General features: G+C 29.1%; 1 protein-coding gene across 3 annotated transcripts in view; it reads right to left on the reverse strand.

The window, feature by feature from the left end:
* LOC142328721 (uncharacterized) overlaps positions 1 to 23,058 on the reverse strand; it is a 29,798-nt gene that overhangs the window by 5,254 nt on the left and 1,486 nt on the right. The window contains exons 2-3 of one of the 3 annotated variants that reach the window (XM_075372676.1): positions 22,819 to 22,901; positions 15,915 to 16,122 (exon numbers count right to left, since the gene is read on the reverse strand). In XM_075372676.1, coding sequence (XP_075228791.1) covers positions 15,915 to 16,122; positions 22,819 to 22,901 — 291 coding nt within the window. Of the gene's footprint in view, positions 1 to 15,914; positions 16,123 to 22,818; positions 22,956 to 23,058 lie in introns of all 3 variants that reach the window. The other 2 variants (XM_075372675.1, XM_075372677.1) reach the window with 2 other exon arrangements.

The following is a 23,058-nucleotide window of genomic DNA, read 5'->3' on the forward strand; positions in this document are numbered from 1 at the left end:
GCTGAATTTTTATAGCATGTGCATTGTTGACTTGAAGACAAAAATCCAGTGTTTTTTTGCTGGACTGATGAAGAAGGAAATGGCAGCACTGAAATACCCCTCAGCATTGATTTCATATTTAAAGTTAATAGATTTTCAGGACATAACAAAGTTTCAATTACTCAGCGATGGATGTACAGCACAAAACAAAAATAATATAGTCATACATTCAATTATGAACAGTCGAATGGAAAAAATTCTTCAAAAACATCCTACCACTCTATTAAAAAATCAATACATACAGCTTTATACGCAAGTTGGGAATGTATAAGAACTTGGGAAAGACTGGCTTCTCTATGATACTAAATCTCTGAGTGAAGTATTTAAGAATTGTGAAGCAATAAATGAAATGTAGTGTTTTTTATGAAAAAGGTAGATAACAAACAAAATGTACATGTTTTAGTAAAAACAATGGCTAACTGCAAGTTTGAAGATGATACTGATAACTATAACACCTTATTAAGTGAAGACTATTCTGCGAGTATTACAAAAAAAACTTCACTGTATCAACAATACCAAAGAGTTATATCAAATGAGAAGACTTCAGATATTAAAAAATGATTATGTCTAATGTTTCAGGAGGATTGTGAAAATATAAGCTATTGTGAGTGGTGTAAAACTGTTCTTAATGAAAATAACAATAGTGATAGCAACAATGAAGAAGGAGCAGTTTGTGTCTGCTTACAGGTTGAAACAGCTTTAAAAATGGACCAATTATTAGAATTTTCTTTAAATTTTGAAATTTTATAAGATATATCTTTTGTATTTTACTTTATATTTTACAATATGCTATTACTTAGAAAATGGAAAAACTTGGCATGAAAATTGAACTAATGATAATAAAATACTATAAGAACTTAAAAATTTGATTCTGGGATTTCTATTGTATTTTTCAATTTTTTTAATAATTTACAACTAAATATTTTCTGTCAAGTCTAAAAACATTACGCACTGAAAACATTACATTAGCATTGATTCATGAAAACAATGTTTTATTTCAAAAACTGTTTTCTCCAGACTGACTAAACAAAACGTGTTTTCTCCAAAATTAAAATTTACATTTTATGAAAAAACTCATTATTACCATTGAAAAACATCAAGGAGGGTATATGATATCCTAACTTATATTTCATTTTACTCATATTTTTCATTACTCATTATATATTCATTCATATTAATTTCATTTTTCACTTAATATTCATCAGAGAAAAAGTTTTTAACACACCGCTGTAGTAAGAAAAAAAACAGTTTTTTTCATTTTAATAAAAATCAGATCTGTGTTAAAAAACAAATTTTGAAAGTTTGCTCCTCAATTGCTTCCAGCTAATGGTTTTATCCAGTATACCAATATAAATATTGTAACATCTACAATCAATATAGAATAGATAAAGATAAATATTTCAAGAAAATATGAGTAAAATTCTACAAACAAGGATGATGGAAAATTAGAAAATTTTTTTCTAAAAATATAAAACTAATAAGAATTTTTGGAAATTATGAAAAGATTCAAATAATGTAACATGTGCACTGCAAATTAACTAAAAATAAATAATTTTCTAACATCAACAGTACAGTTGAATCATGGTTATAGATTATGATAAAATGTTAGTGGCCAAAGCAATTAATTAAATTTTACAATCCCAGAATTAAACAATTATAGATGCAATTTTTAAGCAATTCATTTGGGGTTTGAATAATGATAAGAATTAATCACATAAAATCAAAAAATTGTAATCAATTACTCTAACTTTATCATTCTAATTTCCTTACAGAATCTCACTAATTGAATTTGATATACTAAGAAAAGTTAGAAGAAAATCATTTTTCGTTCATCTGACTTTAGGTAATGAGAGACTTATTTCACATTATTTTTTTATTTTACTTCAATTAAGTTTTTGTTTCTTTTAGTTTTACTTTAAAAAATTTACAAGAATCAAAATACCTTTATTTGAAACAAAAAAATCTGTACAATATCAAAACATTTGTTGCTCAATATCAAAGCATTTTGTTAAAAGAAACATTTGAAACTCCTTCAATTTTGTTTTATATTTATTTCTTTTATGATTTTTCAAAAAGAACAACTTTCACATGACACAGTACAGTGCTTCAGCATTATGATTCCATTGCCATTTTTAATAAATTTCCAACGCATTTAAGACATCCTAGAGATTTATTTAAATTAAGTGATTATTTTCTACACAACTATTTTGTTAATAAGTTTATAAACAACAATAATTAGAGAGACCATAATTTTTGTATCCTTTTTTAACATGACATATATTTGAATAATTTTCATTAATACCACCTTTAAAATGACCCCCCTGGACTTATCACTGATTTTTTTTAAAAATTATTGTTATAATATTTTTAAAAAATATTATAATATTCATAAAATATATTTATATTTTATGAAAATGCTCTAATCGAGGCTTCTCTAGTTTTTAATTCTTTAAGTAAATACATTTTTATCCATGGCACACCAATCCCTTCTTAATATAGTGTAAAATTATGCAACATTCTGAATAGAAAACTAAACTAACTTTTTATCAAAACTTCAATTGAAGACATAGAAAACAGAAAACTGATCTTTTATATATAAATCAGATTTCATTTAATTTAGAAATCAGATCTCGTTAAAGTTTTATTAATAAAAGAGTATCAGATACTCTTTAAATTACAAGATAACAAGTTTGTGAAAACAAAGGTTCGGTGCTGATTATAGTTGCTATGTAGTCTTTAAACAATCTCCAAGTGGATTTCCTAGACGATCAAAACGCTAAACTCTGAGGTAGCATGTGCTTAACAAGAAAATATATCTTATTAACCATGAAAGAATGTACGAGTAAAAATAACAAAAGCTATCTTTATTAAAAAAAAAATTTTTCAATAAGTGAACCTTTTCACTAATGTTGTTCTAAAGCTTACCAGATATGTATTTCAGGTTACCCACACAGGTGAGTGTCTCTGGATTTACTTTCAATAAAATTTTATCTTTTATCTGCACTAGAGTATATTACTCTCAGCTCCCTTTAACCGAAGACATTTGTACACCAGGAGAACTTTGTCAACTCATAAACAGTAATTGCATCACTAGATGATCTTCATAAGAAAATTTCAAACTATAAAGTCATGTACATTTACTTTTTTGTTACATTGTGCCTAGAAGAATACACTTAAAATCTTAGAAGTAATCTCGCAAAATCAACTTCAATTATTGTAGGTCAGTTTTAAGATTTAAGACATAAATAAAATTTACAAGTATAATTGGATTACGGAGGGTAAATTTAATGATCTCATTCAGCAGAAATGATTTCAGAGAACATAAATAATAAAACTTAAAAACTGTGAGTTTTCTCAATTCAAAGCTATATGACGTGTGGCTATTAAATAATGACATTAATGCTGCTACAGAAGAACTGTGCATGCCCCAAATTCATACAACCGACAACTGTGTTGCCTTCTCTTTTGATTGTTACCAACCAGTTTCTGTAGACATATTAATCTGGCCATGGCCTTTGTTTGTATAACATTTGTTTTTTTGTTCAGCCGAAAAAATTATAAGGGTTTTATTAGACCAAAGAATTGTCATGAAATTTCATACAAAACTTGGAAAAAACAGTACCGAAACTTATCTTTTATTAAAAAAAAATAAATATGGCAATGAATGTTTATAATGTGCACGGGTTTTTGAGTAGTTTAAGCATTTCCAAGGTGGCCGCGATGATGTTCGCCGGGACTTATTTTTTCAATATTCATGGGATTGTGTACCTTCACTGAGCTCCTGAAGGTCAAACTATTAATAACATTACTACTTTGAGGTCCTTGCTGAACTCCATGAAAAAATAATAAAAAAACGACCCGATCCTGATGTGTAAGAACAAGTTCTTACACATCAGGACAATGCACCAGCTCATACTGTGTTGTCTGTCAAGACGTTTCTAGCCAAGTATAACATTCTAGTGTTAGACCATCTGTCTTATTCGCCTGAACTGGCACCATGTGACTTTTATCTATTTCTTAAGTTCAAATCTGCATTTTGAAAAGGATCTCCATTTTAAAAGGAACAAGATTTCAGACCGATGAACCTGTGTAAGAAAAATCAGCATGCGTCATGAAAGAGCTCACAGAAGAAGACTTTCAGTACTGTTTCAAACAATGGAAAATTCATATGGAGCACAGTAGGGATAGAGGAGAAGTGTATATTGAACAGGAAAATAACTAAATATGTATAACTTTAAAATGGAATATTTTACAGCATTAGTCTCATTATTTAATAACCAAACCTCGTGGCTATTAAAACTATTATAAAGTCCAAAGTTATCAAATACAATTTCTGTACTTGAAAAAAAAATAAAAAAGTAACACCGGGACAAAAAGAGATAAAACTTTTCTAAAACTACACTACACAACAAAAACAAAAAATGAAATCAATAAGACCAGTATTATATAATTTTTTTTTATAACTATCTATATTTTACCTAAAAAAATATCTTTATTTTCAATTAATAAAAATAATGACTTTCATACTATTTCACTTCATCTCAGTGGTCTTACTGACCCAACATAGTTTCATGGGAGTCATATTTTTGATCATATAGTTAATTTAAAAAAATGCCTCATGCTTTTTTTGTGTTCTGAGATAAGAAGATTGGCAAGAAGAAATATAAAGGCAAGTAATTTTTATTTCTTAAATTAAACTTTAATTAATATATTTTCAAAATACTCATAGTGATCAAATTGTTCTAAATTTTTACACAGAAAAAATTATCTCAAAGTACTGACTGTCTTTTGAGACTTCCAGTATTCAAAGAAATAAATAACAATAACATAAATTATGCTTTTATTATTATAATACTCTTTCTGTTTCTACAATGTGAAATGCTCAAAATTTACATCACAAACAAATATACCTCCTTTAGTGCTTTTCCCCTACTTCTGATTAAATAATATTTTCTTTTCATATATATATATATATATATATATATATATATAGTCATACAAATGTAATATCTAATGAGTAGGATATAACAACTCTTATTATTCATCATATGTAAATGACCTTGCAGTAAAACATTTAAAAACTCCAATCAAATTATAAGTTCTTGTGTAACTGTAAAACATATAAGATATTGCTGTTTATATCAATTCTCAATATTTTAACTATACCACTTACACTAAATAATGTTATTTTATAGAAAAAAATTTACAGCAGTTATTTTAACATAATCAAAACAGAAATTAAAGGGTTTTTACTTCCTTGTACAAAGTAAAGGAAGTATTGTGATCATGAAAAATTTCGATTTCCTGATTTCAATGGAAATATCCATTTTGACTAGTTTCAGGATTACATTTGTATGCATGTATATACATATGTATCTTGCATAACTCAAAAACAATTGCCATAGTATGTTGAAATTTTGGATTTAGGACTATTGTAACTCCAGTTGCGCACCTCCTCTTTTGATTGCAATCAACTGAATCAAAAGTATCCAAAAAAGCTCATAATTCCAAAAAGTTTAATGAAATTTTAATGCTAGCATTCCTAAAACGTGACAGCCAGTTAGAACTCTGATCAAAGCAGTTTTTAACTGTTAATCTAGAAAATCCAAGGTAGTTTTTATTTATCTACTGTATGTAATACTATACTGTATTTCATTGCACCTGGCAAATCCAGCGCCCATTTACATTTTACATCATACAAACTTACTTATTATTACGACTACTGTATTCATAATTATTTTCCTACTGCACTTTGAGTTCATATATTTTTCTAAAACTATTGTATTTACTGCAATAATTACATTCGTAGATATTTAAAATCTTCATAAATAGAAAAAATGTTACTGCATGTTTATTCTAAGCGAAATCTGGATTAACAAGGTTTTACTGTTTGTGTGAGTGTGTGTATATATATATATATATATTTAAATGTCCCGGAAGGGCTAAAATCAGCATATCAAAATTTAAAAAAAATTCATTTGGACAAATACTCTATTCTCGCTTGATTTTTCCTCTACCTGACATTTTGTGTTTTTCAATAAATATTTATATATTAAGAACGGATTGAGATATTTTAATTAAGTATGGATTATAAACAAACATGTATCAACTCTACAGAATAAATAAGTTTGAAAATTTTATCTTAAAAAATCTTATCATTAATAGCTTTGTAAATATTAATTTTATTGAATTATTTTTTGTATTAATAAATTATTAACCTTTATTATTAACAAAATGACACCTCATTTGTTCAAAATGGTTGACAAACAGCTTTGATATGGGCTGAAATTATTAAAGTGGATTGCAAAAATTATGCATTGACAATTTTGTGCCTGTTTTACTTCCTTAATTAGCTAAAAATAAAAATAAAATTAAAAATAATTAATAAAATTTTTATCATTAATAATAAAAAAACACGCCAAGGACAATTGTTGACAGTAATAGTAATAAATATCTATTCAGAAACAACAAAATTTTACAACAGTAAAGTAATGTTGCATCTACTATGTAACTGTAGAGCTTACTATTTTGTCAAAATTTTATATAATTATTGGTTGAATGTCTAGGAAAAAAAAGATAAATATATCTAGTCCAGACTGAATTGCAGCCGTGTCATATGTAAAGCTCTTAGGTACAACCAGAATTAGAAGGTTTTATTTTCACTATGCATAAATGCGGTGTAAAAAATAAATGTCATTTGTAGGGCTAAATATCACCTGCATTTTGGTGGGTCCATGTTGATGTGCAACAGCCTATTCAGCTTAGTAGGTTAGTGAGAAAGGCAACGGGAAAACACTTTTCATTCCTCACCTTCTCTAAAATAAGCCCAGCATGGAGTATTGTTATTCTTGGGAATGCCAATTTCAGGAGTAACTTCTGAATCATATCAGATCAGTTACAACTATTTCAGTCATGACAACTAATATTTGTATAGACAACATTATAATATTTCTATTAGTAACTAATATTTGTCTACTTTACGTTGAGGGCTGAAGTAAAGAAAACAGATGCAGAGTGAGGCAGTATGAACTGGTTGTACACAAAATTGCGCGATAGCTACTGCGTTTCTAATTTAGTTTTTATCATAATAATAATACAGAAATAATTGCCTATTGCTCAGTATATTCTAAAACATTTAATATTTATTAAATTAAGAAAAGATTATAAATTGTTAAATATAATAAAGTAATCTTCAACAATAATTTTGTTTTACTGTTACAGAAGTAATTGTCATATGGAGTTACTAGCAATACAAAATAATAATGGTTTAATGAAATGATAAACATAAATAAGTTTGTAAATAATTTTTTAAGTGCTTTACACAAGCCCTGAAAGACTATTTACTTGCATAAAATAAATTAAGAAATATTTTATAATTTAGTATACCATTTTTGTTGGTTTTTTCTTGATTTCTTACGGTGAATCACTCAATAAGTAATCACATACACTCAACAACTAATCTTCACTAACACTAGATTCTGAGGAATCATTTTCAAAATTAATGAGCATATCCCGCTTAATATCAACAAAATAATCCATCTTCCACACTTTTTCTTCTTGCAGCCAATTTTTAATAGTTTCCCCACTTATCTGCCATTACCTCAAAGATTTTAAAGTAAAACCTTTACATCCAATTTATATATTTTATCCTTTACATCCAATCCTAATTTATAAGTTTTGTTATTCTGAACTAGAAATCCTCTTATTTGACTCCACACTAGTTCTATTGGATTCAGATTGCAGTGGTATGATGGAAGCTGTAATACTGTATGCCAATTTATTTCAGCCGTATCATTGATTACATATGTTAAATTTTTTCTTATCTTTTTTAACTTCTTCTAGGAGTTCAACCTTTAAAAATGTAGAATCAAATGGGATTTGTTTTCTCTCAGCCATGATACTATATCCACTTTTAGCCATGATGTGTATTGGGATTTTTTTCTAATTTTTACACTATGGTGCATTATCCATAACAATAACACTATTCGGCGGAATTAATATCATAATTGTATTAAATTAGTTTTTAAAAAAAATACCATTCATATCTTTGTGGTAATCACCATTTTCATTGGATTCAAAAACTAATAATGCACTGTTAACAAGCCCATGTTCATTACCTGCATGACCTACAATCAACCGCTTTTCTTTGTTACTTGCAGATTTTATACCAGTACTTAAACCAGACAAGAACCGTTTAGATGTCTTAATGGAAGTGTCACACAAAAATTTATTAACTGAATGACCTTCATTCATCCAGATAAAAAATCTTTTTTCCAATTTTTCTAAACTCTTTAATTTGTTTCAAATATTTCCTTTGCCAAATCTTTATGACATCGCTGTGAATGACAAAACTATTTCTACTTTTTCCTGCAAATTTGAAACCCATGGCAAAGAAGCTTATGTAAACCAGCCAGACTAATTTTCTGTAAATCTGGATCACATTTGACAGCTGGAAGTACCTTATTGATTGTGGGCAACTCATTTTTAAAAAAGGAACCGTGGACTTTGGATCTGGCAGCGTTATTATTAAAATAGTCAAATCGGCCTAAAACAGGTTTTGAATGTTTTCTTTTCTTTTTTGGCAAGTATATAATGCCATATTTTTTTCGTTTCAGCTCACAATCTCTCAGTACTTGAAATGGATACACCCATGAGTTCAGATGTAAGCAATTCTACTAGTTTAATTTCTTAAGTACGGTATTCTTTGTGAAATTAATTGAAAACATTATGAACTATTGTCTTTTCCCCAATTAATAATATTTTATCTTTTCTGTGTTTAACTATACACCAAGAAGGACTCTCAGCCATAGTTATTAAATTTTCTAACACTGTAATAAAGCAAATACATCATAAATTTCAGTGTGCCACTTACTTAAACCAAATTAATAACAAAAACAACCTCACTCAAAGTAACTTCTACCACAAGCAGTTAACAATGCCACAGTTAAAATAACACTAAGTTTCCAAAGACCAAGAAATCGTTTATAAAATAGTGTTGGAAACATAATTTAACTGTGTTCATAAAACTATAAATAGACATGAAGTATTGTTATTGTTTATTTAACATCGTACATGATACATACCAAATTGCAATTCAAATACTTGCGCTAACACACAGAATATTTGTATACTCTAGGCCTCAAGCAGCAAAAAAAATGAATATTATAAAATTAGGATATTGAAATTAGTACAAATTTTTCAATAATAGTGCATTGTTTACATTGCTGTAGACCTAACATATTTATAATTACATAATACCTAATAATATGATAATCTGAGATTAATAACAGGCATAAGTAATGATTTACATTCTAATCGTATGTAATTTTTTTTAAAAAGTGATGTGTTATTTTTGTCCACCTGGTGGATTGCATCAACTGTTTGAGGGTTACATACCACACACATGCAGATTGTTTACATGAGTCTCAATATAAAGCAGACAGAAAATAGATTTATACTGTCAAAATCATCCATCAGTTTTTAACAATAACAACTATATTTTTTACATTATGTTTTTTCAAATCCTTGTGATATTACTGCATCCATGTACAAAATAAACATTATAATTATATAGTGAACTCTGACATGAAGAATGCAGTTTATAGGTTAAAATAAAAAAAAGTTTCTTATGAGAAAAAATATTACCACAAAGACATGTTTTGCAGTAATGGTTGCTGAAAGAGTTTTAACTAGCTTTAGCTATAAACACAAGGCGTGTTTTAAAGTAAGGTCTGTTATGAAATTGCCACCTATACGCAAGATATAATCAGATGGTGCTTGTGTAGCTCAGTTACTTCAATCAATAGTCAGCAGTTAGCAATAATAGTCTAATCATTTTGTTTATATTCATCTGTAATGAATACTACAATTTCATATGACCCCGCCAAATGTAAGTACGAGGAGTAATTTGATTTTTTATGACAAAAACAATTCTGCGGCTAAAATTCATGTGCAAATTTATGTTTATGGGCCAACTATTATGAGTGACACTAAAGTGAGACAGTGGTGGTACCATCTATTTGAGAAGGGTGAATATAGAAGGGCTGTCAGTGATAACAGATGATTTGACTGAATTAGTTGATGAAAAAATTCAAGAAAACCAGCAATTCATAGTGCCATAATTTCCTTCTATGTTTCACTATCTTTGATTTATGAACTTTGACTGAAAAATTAGGGTATAAAAAACTGTGTACCAGATAGGTGGTGAAGATATAATTGAGAGACACAAGGAAAATTTTAGCAACGTGATAAAAATTAAGGTGATGAATTGTTTGATCGCCTTGTTATCGTTTATGAAACTTGGATTTCTTATTCAAATATAGGCAGGAGTCCATGCAATGGCAGCATTCATATATAAAAAATATTAATAACAGAGTTAACTCAAGAGAAAATTAATCAACATAATTCTTAATGTATTTGTGCTTCTTAAGAGTAATCTTGAAATTATTAGCACTGATTCTTTTGGTTTTGAATAATCAAATAAAAATACGTTTTGATCATGTCTTTATGATAAGATTTTGAACAGTTTTAAATGTTTATAATTATTTGTTATTTTTATTGTTATGATTATAATAATTTGTTCACATTTTTGTTCAATTTCCTTTTCAGTGAATGCTGATTTTTTTAAAAAATGGTTTTTATTTACATCAATTTAATTTCTGTTTTTTTAGATTTTATTCACAATTCAACATTTTTATAACTCCAAACACAAATAAAAGTGTTTTTTTTTTGCAACTGTTTATAGAAATTTATAAAAATTTCTCCAATAATAATGGAAACAGAACTTTGAAGTCAATCCAGCAAAATTAAACTGAAATATCAAAAATTTCCTGCAATTCATAGGTGTAGGTGTAGAAATGCAGTATTCTTAATATTTATACTAGAAATTTGAGGAATCTTTCATAGCATAACATGGGAAAAAAAAAATTTTTAATATTTTTTTTTTTATTCTGACCAGCACATTGCATTCATTAAGTTCACAATTTTTTCAGGGACATTCTGTATTTTGAAAAATGAAACGTTTAAAATAATAAATAAAAATACATTTATTTACAAGCAACAACTTTCATTAATTTATTACAAAGCAAATAAACATTATTTATTCTCTTTTCTTTTTCTTGGCTTTCTTCTTTTTTCTTTTTTTATCACTAGAAACTTTATTTTTTTTAGAATGAAAAGCTAACATCATATTCTCAAAAGACAAGCCGTCATTTTTTTTATTAGCATTTAAAGATTGTTTAAAATCAGCAAATTTTTCATCTAATAAATCTTCCAATTTTCTCTTTTTTTTTTTATGTTTAAATTTACGTTCATCTAAATCATCATGCCTTCTCTTATGTTTATATTTTTTAAGATTTTTCTTTCGTTTTTTATTTTTATAATCCTTAAGATCAGATTCACAATCTTGTGTCATTGGTTTTTCAATATTTTTTCTACCGCTAACATCACTTATTTCATTTGATGATTCAATGAAAATAATGTTTTTGTCAAACTGTTCAATTAATTCCACTTTGAAAAAATCACAAAAAAATAAAACACATATATTACTAAATTGATGATTATTACCTTGAGGTAAAATATTTTCTGCCATTTTTGAAAATATATTTTTATATTTATGATAACAATTAATAAAAATTTTAGAAAAACATTCAACATCATTTTCATCTTCATTTTTAACAGTTTTAGGGTCGTCATTGATACCAGATTCACGATTAAAAATTGATTTCTTCTGTTCCAAAAGTTCTGTTAAATTATTATGTTTTCTTTCTTCATCTTCACTATTTTCATCTATATCCATATCTTCTACAATATAAATATCATCATCGGATACCCTAAGAAATATTTTAAAATTGTTTTCAACATAAAGAATAATTAACTAGCCGAAAATATAAAAACATTGAGTATATTCATTTATATCTAAACACATTAGAACTGAATCGCAATAAATTCTGCTATTTTGCAGATGTGTAACTAAATTGAAGCTATCTCAGAAAAATATGTTGTTTTCTCTGTTTATTCAAACAACATTTTTCTATGTTATAATTTATTTACGTAAAATTAATAAAAATCTGAGCAAGTCATGATAATGTGAAAGTTTCTCAGACATCTTGATGTTACTTTATTTTCTCAATCTTAATCATCAAGTGATTGCAGATATGTAATAAAAATCAAGATTCACCAGTCCAAGACTGGTTATCAAAAGAACTGATAACCTTAAAAATTTGATTAATAGGTAGGCACAGACATACCTGAAAAGATTATATTGCGATATAAAAGCAATAACTTCTGTGTTAACCCACACGTAACTATAAAGAATTTCACACAAGAATACAAACTATCCTTTTATTTAATAAGTAACCCCGAAACCAATTATTTCCCTGAACGACAAAGAGCTATCTTTTACAGTTTGAAAATTCCACTAGACCAGCCACATCTAAGAGAGCAATATCATAACAGTAGAATTTGACTGGATAAAGGCAAGCCGTTAACTTACGGTTCCACTGACAAAACAAAATTAATTTAATGCTTTTGAACTGAATGTCATGCAATCATGTCAGCTACTGTCATACTCATATAAATGAACTGAATCTGTAAGTCTCCTCATAACTGTTTTTTTTAGCCAACTGAATAATAGATATATTTATTGTATATAAAATAAGTATATCTCCTGTAGGTAGTAGAATGCTTTTTTTAAATATATTTCATATAACAATGCGTTAAGACTGATTTTTTTTTTAATTGCTTTGATAAAAAATGTGATTTCTTGTCCTAATAGAATGTATATTAACCATATATTTTATATTTATGTAATTTAATATTTTTTTAATTACACTGATAAACATGTTTTCATATGTGTAAATTTGACTATTACAACCACAAGCACTAGTACAACTGAAAAATTTTTAATGAAAAAGGTAGGGTGTGAGACATCATTTTAACAGACACTGAAAAAAAAAATACTGACAAAAAAACCATAGGGCTATGGATAACCCTTACCAAAATGGCAGCCATTTATTTTTTCATATCTGGTTTCAAAGGACCTCTTACGAGGTGTGTGAAAAAAGTAATGAGACTGACGTTTTGCTTACCAAAGTTTTTATTTTTTTCAAACAACAATATTATCCCCTTCAAAGTAATTCCCTCAGGCAGCTATACACCGGCGAAGTCGTTCCCGCTCCTAGTAGCAGCGCTGGAAGGCTTCAACTGGTAGGGCTTTTAACTGATCGGTCACAGTCTTTTGAATGTTCTCCAGAGTTCCAAAATGAAGTCCTTTTAAGACATGTTTCAATTTCAGGAAGAGGAAAAAGTCACAAGGACTCAAATCAGGTCAATAAGGGGGTTGAAGAACCGTAGGAATACGTTTTGGGGTCAAAAATTCACTGATGGAAATGGCCATCTGACATGGGGCATTGTCATGATGAAGCATCCACTTGTCGCAATGTCTGGTCTCATGCAAAATCACTTTTCCTGAGCCTTTCAAGGATACCTTTGTAAAACACTTGGTTGACAGTTTGTCCTGGAGGAACAAATTCTTTATGCACGATACCCCTACTGTCAAAAAAGCAAATCAACATGGATTTGATCTTTGATTTGCTCATTCGACAGTTTTTCGATCGAGGAGATGACGGAGTGTGCCACTCTTCATTTTACCGCTTTGTTTCAGGATCGTACTCAAATATCCAGGATTTATCACCTGTGATCTCACGACTGAAGAATTCTTGGTCATTGTCAATTCTCTCAAGAAGATCAACGCACACGTTTTATCGATCATCCTTCTGTTCCGTTGTGAGGTTTTTCGGCACCAATTTCACACAAACCTTTCGCATGTCCAAATCGTCTGTCAAAATTTGATGTACGGTGACATGTTTAAATTTAACTGTTCACTCATCATTGTTATTGTGAAACGATGGTCTGATCTCACAAGAACCCTCACACGCTCAATGTTTTCATCAGATTTTGAAGTTGAAGGTCTCCCTGAGCGAGGTTGATCTTCAACGTGTTCTCGGCCTTCAAAAAATGATTTGTGCCAACAGAAAATTTGTGCTCTTGATAAGCAATGTTCCCCATAGGCCTGTTTCTACTTTTCAAAGGTCACACTCGCGGATTCCCCAAGTTTAACACAAAACTTGATTGCACAAATTCCAATGCTCCATTTTCATAACACACAACAAAAACACAACTTCACTGATGGCGCTGTCAAAAATAATGTGTTGGCTGAATGGAGTTGAAACTCGTATTGAGCATGTGAAAGGGACGAACAAACCGGTCAAGCACAGACTGGTAGACACAGCGTTGCCAGATTGCTTGCAGTGTTACCAATCTCATTACTTTTATCACACACCTTGTATATAACTGCTCAGCAGTGAAACACTAAAACAAAAAGATAATTAAAATTTAGCAAATGCTTTTACCTAAAAACATCTATTTTTCTGTATGAGATCCACCATTTGGGGGTGTACTGTTGGCCATTATGAAACTGGCTGTAAAAAATATAGATGGCTGCCATTTTGGTCAGGGTTAATGTAGCCTGAAAATTTTTACATCAAAAGATTTATTTTTCAGTGCTCTATTAAATGATATCTACCCTTTAGATTTAAACTTTTTGAGTATTCCCCCCTCATAAAGATTGGTGTTCTCATACTGAAAAATAGATCATTTCAAGGTAGAAACACTTGCTAAACTTCAATTTCATTTTTCTATATTTTAATATTGAAAAGTCATTTAAAGGATTCCAATATTTTATAAACATTCTATGCGTATAAACTTGTCAGGATATACTCAGAAACATAATTTTCCCTTTTTATCTTTTAAAATAGTAATACAATGAATTAATCAACTATTTTATATGCTGTAATGTTGTCTAGGTGAAAATTCAAGAAAACTTTTCATAATTTCTGTTTCTTATTACTAAGATCATGTTGCATCAAAATTTTATTTCAGTTATAATAAATAATATACTGAAATTATTCTTATTGTAAGAAATATAGCAAATATGTATAGCAAAGAAAAGTTTATTTTAAAGCGTTGATTAATCCTACTTCGAGGGTTTTGCTTTGTGCAAAAAGACCAAAAATATACTGCTTTCTTTTAATGCTATTTGAACGATCGTATTACTTGGTTGTAAATGTTTAATTATATCACCTGGCTGTTGTGAAGCAATGTAATATCAAAATAAAAAATGAAACTGATCCAATACTATAAATCAATCAATACTTCACTCAAAAAAATTTTATTGAACTTTTTTTAATACAGTGCAGTTTCTATTCATGCATATCATTTGCATTTGGTTGCTAATGACTAAATTGCACACCATTATGAAGTAGCTTATTTTGCTTAGTAATTTTTCTGTTAGAAAAATAAAATTAGATTAATTATTTTTTTCTAAGAGTAAATGCACTGTTTAACATACAGTCTGGAACAAACTCAGGTTGACTGTGGTTAATTGAAAACCAATCACAAAAGAACGCCGGTAGGTATCCACAGTCTAGCAGTCAAATCCATATAACAGCAACTGCCTTTACATGGACTTAAATCTTAGAACCCTTGACTTTGAAAACCAGCCGATTTTGGGATGACGAGTTTAACCACTAGACTAACTAGGTGGGTTAGTCTATGTCAGGCCTGGCAAAACATTAACAATAATTGGATTTGTCTGTAGACACACACACACCCAAAACCTGGCAGTAGCTAGAAAACTGGTGGGAGAAAACAATATTACTTTTTACAAATGAAATAGATCAAATGTTCATTGTACCTCTTCCTTTTTTTGTTACTGATGAAGGGCACAAATGAGAATAATTTCATTAATACTGTAAACTTTCCTTAAATTATTTTAGCCATTGATAAAAAAATATTTTTTTGTAAAAATGATTTACCCAAATTGATTTAAGAGTTCTCCTTTAATATAAGGCATATCCTCATTTAAATCCACTTCAACGACTTTAAATTGCACTTCTTGCCCGATTTTAAGTTGTGTACCAATCCATGATGATTCATCCTTATTATCTGGCCTCGGAATAGCAATGTTAAATACTTTATGTACAAGACAACCTAAATGATCATCACTCTTCTTATTAATAATACCTGTAACAAAAAAAAATTATGGGTTATATCTAAACAATCCATACCAAAAAGAAAAAGCTTTACTGTTGTAAGGGCTAAAAAAAGTAGCTTACATTTACCTATTGTACTTAACAGTATAGTTAACAACACTTTTATTTTTATTATATAAAACTTAAAACTTGAAACATTTTTCTAGTCTACAGTCAAATTGGGATACTTTATGTAATATCAGTAGCTTTTGAATTCCATAATAATAAAACTCAAACCACTATGTTCTAACCCACCTGTTCATGCTGCATTGCAAATCATATATCTTAAATTATTCATTGTTATCCTCTCCTCAATGACGCAGCTGTATCTAAATCTGAAGATGATTATTTAAAAAGACTTAAAAATTCTATTTAAGCAATTTTAGCATTTCAAAAAATTATTCTTCAGATGGACTATAACAACTTATCTTTACATATAGATAAAACCGTTGCATTGTGCTGTGGATATTCCTAACCATTATGGACAGAATTCCCATTAATGATACAAGAGTATTTCAGCTGCCCATAAACCAAAATTTCTGTTTGTTTTATTAGGTGACAAATTTTCCAAGAATGATCAAATTTACCATATGATTTTGCTTTTAACCACCTTAATATATTGGTAAGCTTGTCATCGCTTTAAATATTAATAATGTATATGTATATTCCAACCTGAAATATAACATTACCTCTTAGGACTCTTCTAAAAATGTTGAATGAGTTTTCAACCTACAAAAATGGACTGTCAGATCGTTGTTTGGTGCCAAAGTATAAACCATGTAGACCAATATTTAGAAAATTAAAAATGTTAACTTCTTCTTGTGCTTACATTAGTGAAATGAAATCTTTGCTAAAAAGAATACTCATTTATTTTTAAAAGAATAACAATATCCAATTCTACAAACCTAGGTAACAGTACTGCTTTCATATACTCAACACAATACTTCACTTTACGAGAATGGGGTTTATTATGCTTCCACTGCAATTTTTAATAACATACATTTGTACTTATTATTTATCCAGTAGATCTGTATGTGCACCATCGAGCTGATTGCACAAAGCTGTGCATTTTCACATTCTGCCCGACATGTGAAGCATTTTCTGAGTTGCGGTTCAAAAGGTTTCCTTCATAATTTTACACAATCTTTCATTTGTTGCATATCAACAACGAGACACATATACCTTTATTATTCTCCACTAAAGGTTGTAAAGTATGGTGAGATGAGACTTCATAGTGGTCATTGCAATGGGCTGATAATGCTGGTGAACTGTGGCCAATCCAATGGAAATTTTTCATTTAAGAAATTGGGCACTCAAAGGATAATAAACTGAAGCCCAATCTTACAGTATCCAAAAACATTCCACGATACCCTTCTCTTAAAGTTGAGGTATTGCCATCTTTCCAACATATGCAAATAAGAATTACCGTTCAAGTACTCTTAAAAATTATGGTCCAAATAGGTGTCATGACATTTGGAAGATTCTTTTCCAATTCATGTTTATAAAACAAGGATTCTCTTTAGCCAAAGAAACCACATTCAAGTCTCGTGAACTGCCATAATAGCACATTCATAAAAAAACCAGCAATTTTGGTATAGTCGGTAGTGGTGATGATGACATATATCTGCACCTATATATTTTTATCCATGACGAAATGCAAACTGTATATGCGTTTAGGGTAAGAGGCTGTGTGTGTGTTACCATTTTCCTCAAAAACTACTGACCAATTTCGATGTAGTTTTTTGCATTATACAGATATCACTTCAAAAGAGCAGGTTATTAGACATGTTTTACAGTTACAAGCCACCAGTGGATGCTCAGTAGATGTGTTTCTCTACAACGGCTGGGCCAATTTTGATGCGGTTTTTTGCATTATATAGGTATCACCTCATTGCATTATATAGGTATCACCTCATTGCATTACATAAGTATCACCTCAGAGCAGATTCTTAGATTAGTTTTTTGGTTATAAGCCACCAGGAAGCGCTGCACTAGATATGTTTCTTCAAAAAGACTTCATGTTTTTAAAATTTTTAATTTTATCACTTGTCATCCATTATGCAACCTGTTTTTAACACTGCCTTGAGTGTTTGTGAAATATATTCTTATTTATTCCAGTGTTGTTTCTGCACCCAAACATATGTCACCAATTGCTCCTCCACACTGTAACTTCCTTTTTCCTGTTTAGCCTCTGGCAATTTTTTCAACTGAAATAAGACAGCAAGTAAGTGTTCTGTGCAATCTTGAGAACATGAATATTAACCACAGAAAAATAAATTATTTCTTAGGAACCAAAAATGTGTGACTAAAACAGTACAAACATGTTAATTACCGAGAGGATACAGGAACTTCTCAGAGGTACTGTATAATTAAAATCCTAAACAGTAGCAATTTGATTATAAACCCACAACCCCTTTTTTTAAGACCATAATGTGGATAAATTGTATAAGAAATAAAAATCAAACTGTATAAAAAATCTACTATCTCTAATGACAGATTAAATCAAATTTAATTCAAACAAATATTTTTTACAAACATCATAGCATTAACAATCAATATTCTCATCTTTCTAATGATACTACCAATATTTTTCTGTAGAGTGATTTGGTTTTAGTATACTCTGTTGAACTAGAAATTCAGGTATTTAAGATGCGTTTCAAAAACTGTTTTAAATTTTAATTAAGGCCATTAATCATTTAGAACCTGAATGGTTCTGTTTTGTTCTGCATATTTGCCAGTTCAAAGATAACCATTTCTAATTGCACGTTAAATAAATATCTTCTTTAATAATAAATAAAGTAATAATAAATAAACTTTCTAATGATTCCAGCAAAATTCCTGGATTCAAAGGGAAAGGTATACAACTCTGGCTACTCAACACATTAATACTTAGGAGAAAAATTGGAAAATTAGGGGAAAAAATTAAAAAATAGGAAAAAAAAGTGGAACATTTAAGAATGTAAATATTAAAGTAAAAAATTAGAAAAACTATTCTACTCTGAGTAAAATTTTGAGATTTCAGACACATGGTAACCATACCTTTCCACCTCTTTCATTCATTGTAACCAAGATTAAATGGCATCAATGGCCCACATATTAGAAATCACTGTACAAACATTTAAATAAAATAATGGTTATCTGATATGACAAATATCATGGAAAATGGTAAAAAAATGCTTATTAGCCCCAACTCCTGAATGAAATTGTCTAATTACATAACCAAAGTGGTATGCTTATGTAACAAATCATCTAATATATGAAAATGTGGCTTTCAGTCCAGAAATGGCAAAAAATATTTTTTTTTGTCTTATCCCTTTATATGGCTTGAATAAGACCAAACACCATCAGAAAGTATCTTAGCTACCTAGGGGACATTAAATTATGAAAAAATAATAATTTACCTATCCTTTGAATAAAAATGTTGAAATATGGGACTCATAAGATCAGAATCTTGTTGACAGATTGTGGCCAAAATTAAACCGCATCAATGCCCCATTACAGAAAACATTAAGGTAAATTTCATTCAAATGTGTCCATCCAGTCTGGAGATATGAAGAAAAAAAAGGCCAACAAATATATGCACATAAATGCATCTTCTGGAATTTTTCAATACTAAAATTTTTTTTTCATTAAGAGGGCTTGTGAAATTATTAAGATGTAAAATTTAACGCAATTTTTTTACAGGAAAGTAACAAAACTAGTTTAAAGAAAAATTTAATTAATTTAATATAAAAAATAAGTTTTGTAAAATCTTCACTGTCTAGCATCTGGTTCAATGCTGGAAAAATATATAGTGAAACCTCTACAAAACAGAAACTCCAAAAAATGGAAACCTCCTTGAAATGTACAGTTTCCAAAGTCCCAAAATATTTTTACACAAATTAATCTCTTCAAAACGGAAAACTTCGCAATACGGAAAGAGAAGGGAAACATAGATTTTACTTTTAATTTTACGTATTAATCTTGTCTCATTAGACTGAAAGGAAATTAAATAAAAAAAGATTGTACATTCCCACGATTTGTAAATTATAAATCCAGTAGATGATTATTACTGTATTATAGTACAGTACTGTACTGTTGTTTATCTAATATATGCCATCACATTCTTGGCTCCAAACTTCTGGCATATAAGCCGATGGACATTAATAAAATTTGATTGCGGGTGGCAGCTTATGTAACAGTTAATACCGTGGTACGCAGCAGTATAGTTTTCATTTTGTCGTAAAAGTAAATTGTTATAGTTTCGTGTTCTGTTTATCTGTTGAGAGTTTAAGACATATGTGCTTTTATTTTTAGTTTAACATTAAAAAAAACTGTAACTTATTTTAGTTTTAGTTACGTGTGTTTTTCTTCTTTTAAAATTTTTATCATAATTTACAACAGTTTAAAAAATAAAGATAAAATCAAAGAAGAATGGATGACAGGTGAAAGGAATGCTAATTGTAGATGGCAGACTAAAAGCAAAAATGAAGAAATAAATTCAATTTTATTTAAATGGTTCACACATGCAAGACCAAAAAATCTTCCTATTTCAGGGCCTATCTGGCAACAACAGGCAAAAGAAATTGCAGCTAAGTTAGGAGTTACTACATTTAGCGCTTCTAATGGATGGCTAGAAAAATTTTGTGTGAGGCGTTCTATTTCTTACAATCAAATTTCAGGTGAGGCTAAAGATGTAGACAAAGAAATAGTTGTCAACTGGAAAAATAAAACCAAAAAAATAACCGCCGGTTATGAACTAAAAAATATTGGTAATTGCGATGAAACCAGTTTATTTTTTCGAGCTTTACCGAAAAAAACCACTGTGTTTCAAAAATAAAAAGTTTATTGGAAGCAAACAGTCCAAAGAAAAACTGCCTGTTCTGGTGTGCGGTTTTGCAGATGGCACGATACTTAAACCATTCATTGGTAATAGGTAAATCTTGGGGAAGTCTTGCTGTTTCAAAAATGTCATTCAGTTACCACTGGAATGGTACGCAAACACTGCAATGGTCTTGGATGATGTCTAACATAATGGAAAAATGGCTATATAATTTAAATGAAAGAATGGTGAAATTTAAATGAAAGACTGAAAATAGAAATATTCTACTGTTTTTAGACAGTGATTATAATCTAACAAATTTTATAATACAACATATTGCAACATAAAGGATTATAATTTAACAATTATTCTAACATAAAACTTGTTTTCTTTCTTCCAAACACAACTAGTGTAACTCAACCAATGAATCAGGGGGTTATTAAAAACATAAAAGTTCATTATAGAAAACAATTCTGCAGTCACTAGTCGCCAATATGGATTCATGTTCATATGTTCAAGAACTGACGCATAAAATTACTGTTCTGGATGCACTATGGTGGCTCTCTTCATTGCACAAACAAATTACAAATAACTGTGTTAAAAATGCGTTTAAAGAAGCTGGATTTTGCATGGAAACCAGTAATTATTATGTTCTTGATACATGTACTTTGCACAATACAACAATATTGCGTGAAGTTGAATTTCTGTTGCAAGAAAGTGGTCAATCATCGGTCCATGCTGAAGACTACATGGGTATTGATAATAATTTGGTAACCAAAGGATTTCAGTCTGTAGATGAAATTATTTTGTCTGAAATTAGCAAGATTAATGAAAGTTCAGAAGAAAGACAAGAAGAGGGCAGAAAACAAAATTTACAGTTTCAGAGAAGCATTGGATGTGGTCACACAGCTGGAAGAATTCACAATTCGTACAAACAGCGATGATTTGTGACAAAATATGTTAACCGGTAGAAATATTATTGAAAATGAAAGTTGCAAGAGTAAATTATTGAAACAGAAAACCACTTGACTAGTTTAGAAAAAGATTTTATTTTAGAATTAGTGTTAAATCATGTTGTGTTTTAGACTAAGTGAATTTTTTCTATTTACTTGTATTACTGAAGTGTATTCTTGAAGTTAAGTGTATAATTCTTGAAACAAAAATTCCAAGGGTAAGTTAATTGAAACAAAACTACTTGATTATTTTAGAAACTGATTTTATTTTAGAATTAGTATTGAATCATGTTGTATTTTAAGCTATGTATATATCTTCTAATTAAACGTACCTTTTAAATGAAAAATTAATAACTTGTAAAAATAAAAAACACCCTCTTTTAGAGTAGCTGAACAATTTTTTTTAAATTAGTGGTTAATGTTCTCTATATACAGTATAATTTCTGGATTATTCCAAACGTTTATTCTTGTCTAACTTCATTTTAGATTTGTATAATTCATAGCACAGGACCTCAAGATAAATTAGCTCGATTTTTAAAAACTCTGCAAGACGGAAACGTCTTCAAAACAGAATTCTTACTCAGTCCATCAGATTCAGTTTTGGGGGTTTTACTGTATCGCTTAAAAAAAATATTACAAATTTCTATGAGGAAACAAATCTATTATATTAATTAAGTAAATAATTTTGCCTTTAATTAATTGCACTTGCCTTCTCCTTGAAGTAAACATATAAAATTTTAAAACTGAAAAACTTAAAAAATATATATCTTCAACTGAATTAAATGATTTGGAAATGCCAATAACACTAAAATTTCAAGATAATGAAAGGAACTCTATTCAACTACAGTTTCTGGGTAAAGATAAAGGTACAAAAAATTTAAAGCACAAAAAGAAAAATGCATCAGAAAAATGTGGGGAAAAAATAATACCTTACCTGTAAGAATACTTCCAATCTTAGGTTTAAATACATAAATATCAGCATTATACGATAATTTATTATATCCATCATCCTGAACGCTGAAAAAATCTGCTATTTTAATTCTTTTATAACTTAAGACAATTGCATCTAACCTAAATTAAAAAAAAATCACACAAAATTTGAGTTACTAAAGTTAAGCACAAACTAATAATTATTAGTTTATTTTTACAAGTGATGTTGTAATTCTTTACTTGC

This window comes from Lycorma delicatula, chromosome 8, assembly GCF_047948215.1.
Source record: "Lycorma delicatula isolate Av1 chromosome 8, ASM4794821v1, whole genome shotgun sequence".
Taxonomy (NCBI): Eukaryota; Metazoa; Arthropoda; class Insecta; order Hemiptera; family Fulgoridae; genus Lycorma; species Lycorma delicatula.